Source organism: Trametes versicolor (genome assembly GCF_000271585.1).
Source record: "Trametes versicolor FP-101664 SS1 unplaced genomic scaffold TRAVEscaffold_12, whole genome shotgun sequence".
NCBI classification, from domain to species: domain Eukaryota; kingdom Fungi; phylum Basidiomycota; class Agaricomycetes; order Polyporales; family Polyporaceae; genus Trametes; species Trametes versicolor.
The window spans coordinates 1,434,723-1,437,754 of NW_007360332.1; the positions used below are offsets into that span (position 1 = coordinate 1,434,723).

General features: G+C 62.5%; 1 protein-coding gene across 1 annotated transcript; it reads right to left on the reverse strand.

Moving 5' to 3' along the window:
- Positions 1-487: 487 nt before the first annotated feature.
- TRAVEDRAFT_52718 (uncharacterized protein) lies at positions 488-3,032 on the reverse strand (the record flags this gene model as incomplete). The annotated part of the gene is made up of 5 exons (XM_008045333.1): positions 488-1,124; positions 1,184-1,389; positions 1,446-1,669; positions 2,673-2,908; positions 2,959-3,032. 5 exons carry the CDS (start codon positions 3,030-3,032, stop codon positions 488-490), a joined length of 1,377 nt encoding a protein of 458 aa, XP_008043524.1.

Here is a 3,032-nt window from a genome sequence, read left to right on the forward strand (position 1 = left end):
CAGCGTCGTACAGGAAGTTCCGGTCCGCGAGGTACGGGCTTCTTCTTTCTCGCAGCCGATTTTTAGGAAAAACCTGGGGGTGTCCCGCGGGTATAGAACCAGGTTGCTTCTGAGGCCTGCGGCGCGACAGAGCTCCAGGATGTCGTTAAGTGGTGGCACTGTGGCATTGGCGCAAGGATGTTCAGCTGTCACGACAGTGGACCTATTTGCAACTTAGCCCCCCGTGTGTCAGTTGCAGTAGTTATTCACGGAAGATGGGGAAGAGGGCGCTTTCGTATTCCGCGATTGGAAAGCGAACTAGCAGTGGATACTGTGCGTTGGGGATCCAACCCGTGCAAGCTGTTGGTGGTGGAAGCGCCCGTGTCCACCACCACTTGCACGATCTATACTCTTCCTCCAAGGAACACCATGGTATAACATTGCACGGCCCTGACAATACAAAAAACAGCAAGATAATGATACTCCCGGTACATACTCATGTCACTGCTCAAGCGCCATACTCCGGAGGGGGCACGTCTGTGCCATACACCGACTGCCGCGGCGGACGTGTGGCCATGCGCTCCGCGAGGAGGTGTATGATTCTGTCCACCGCGACGTTGGGATCGGGATTCGACTCCGCCGGGGACGAGACGTGCGTCGTCGTCGGCGAGGTCACCGCAGCCGCCTGCGCGGCGGAGCCATGCGCAAGAGAGTGATCGGAGACCGTGCGCCCGGACTCAGACGGCGCGGACGATGACGCGGAACCAGAGGGGAGCGCGGGCAGGGCGCGTGTTTGGGACGGTACATAGCCGTCCGAGCCGATCGCCAGTATGGGCAGCTTCGTGTCGCCCCGGGGCGGCGTATATGGGCTGCGCTGCGTCGGGACAAACGGGCTCGCCTCCGCCATGGGGGCGGCGGTGGAGGGTGTGGCGAGGAACGGGGATGGCTGTTCGCGGTCGAACACTTTCGGGTTCTGCCGCCTGCGGCGGGCGAAGTACCAGAGGAGCCCGGCGACGAGCGCGACGAAGGCGAGGCCGCCAATGACGCCACCCGCGATGGCGCCAGTATTCGTCTTTGAGTGTCCCGCGGAGGAAGGGGCGTCGGATGTTGTGCCCCCTAATGGCTGAGTGCTCGAGGAGGGCGCACTAGAGGAAACACTTAAGACACGCAGCTCTCATTGGCAAGACTCGTGCATGCGGCATACCTGATAAGTCCGCCAACTTCTGAAGGATTATCGGTAAAGACAGTGACTGTGTTCAGCCAGAACTTGAGGCCAGCGCCGACGGTAGGCAGAACGTTGATGGTGTGGGTCTTGGTGGGATCCAGCCCGTCCTGATAGTACAGGAGCGCGTCTCCGATGAACCACATCGTGCTCGCGTTGTAGGTGACTGCCGCTTGGTCGTCGAGGGTCTGCAAAAACCGCGGGTCGGCACTCCGCCCGCCAGAGGTCGTAGAGCAGGACTTACGACGTCGTACGCATAGCTGCCCCAGATGCGCGAGCCGTTGATCGCAACACCTACGCCCTGGAAGGAGAAAGAAAAAGAGGCCGGGGCGTTCTCGACCTCGAAGTAAGGAGCGGGATGTTGCTGGTTGGGGATGGGGGGTCGTAGGGCAGCCAGATGCCGCTGCTCGTTAGGAGGTTCAAGCGCGCCCGGTGATGCGGCCGCGGCGGGCGTTCGGTAGACACGTACTGTGTAAGCGCTGGAATATATTTGTGCAGCGTCAAATGTACCGGAGCGAACGGTTTGGTAAGGGAGGGGAGTAGGGCTATATGCACAGTGCGGTGGGGGCCGCGCAAGGAGAGACTCGCACGCGGGACTTGGGAAACGCGGTCGCGCGATCGGGCGTCTAAAGAGCGCACAGCGTACGGGGCGCGGCAACGCGCTCTGTGCTTTCGACCACAATGTGCTACTGCTACGTCTATGACATACGATCCTCGCGCCTCGCCTGCACCTCTGTTGCACGCGACGCCCCGTCCACTCGCTGCGTCGTCTCCCCTCTGCTGGTGGCTCGGATGCGTTCGCGCGGACTCTGCCTCTTCGACCGACGCGAAAGAAGACTGTGGGTCCGTACGACGTGCTGCGACTGCCTGCAACTCCTGGAGGTGATCAGCCGCGCTCAGACACGCTGACAAGGTATGTGCGTACCTGGGGATGGGACCGTGGCCGCGGCCGTTCACGAGCTGCCAGCGTAGGCGCCAATATTGACATGACCAGATATCGACGGTGCGTCTCTCGACTTTCGCGGCCGGCTCTCTTCTCTTCTGCGCCCCCTTCCCCTTCGTCCGTCCCGGCCCGCGCACGCCTCCCGGTCCGTCTCGCCCGTCCTGGCAAGTCGAGACGAAAATCGAAAGGTGCGCACCGTCTTTCACGATCCCAGCCGCCGACCTCGCTCCATGCCCCGCGCCCTGCCCTCGCCCTCCTCTACTCCCTCTCCGCGCAGCCCCCCGCATGCGGCCTGCCCACGGTCTCCGGCCCGTTCTGCAACGCAAGGTGAGTGGGCCAGAAGGTACGTACCACAAATACTCTCCCTGCACGATGTGTTGCCTCTCCCGCCCGCTTCGCCCTGCAATTGACTATATGCGTGATTTTGAGCGCGCACCGTAAGCCACCCGCCGCAAGGACTGCGACAAAAGTTGCCGCGCCCTCCCAAGTCCATGCCCGTACCATGTGCCGCCGTCTCGGCGCACGTACCGTCGACGCATCGCAAGATCCGCGATCCGCGCGAGCGCACGCGGACCTCGCTCTCGCCTCTGCCGCTGCACAGCGGCAGTGGTACCGTGTTGGCTCCCATCAGGCGCCCTGCGGAACCGCCTGCGCCCGAGCTCGGTGACCCCGCGCTGACTTTGCCCTCAGGTTCTTCTGCCCAGCTACTCCCCGCGTCGGACACGGGATTGCGACGTAGTTGACATGCCGGCAGCCGAGGCTGTCTGTGGGACTCAGTTAGTGAGCATCTCGCAGGTGTGAAGATGGCACGTACCGGTGTGCGCGACCACCCTTAGATGTGGAGGGTGAGCGGTCGACTCGTTTGTGATGGTAGCGGGAAACATACAT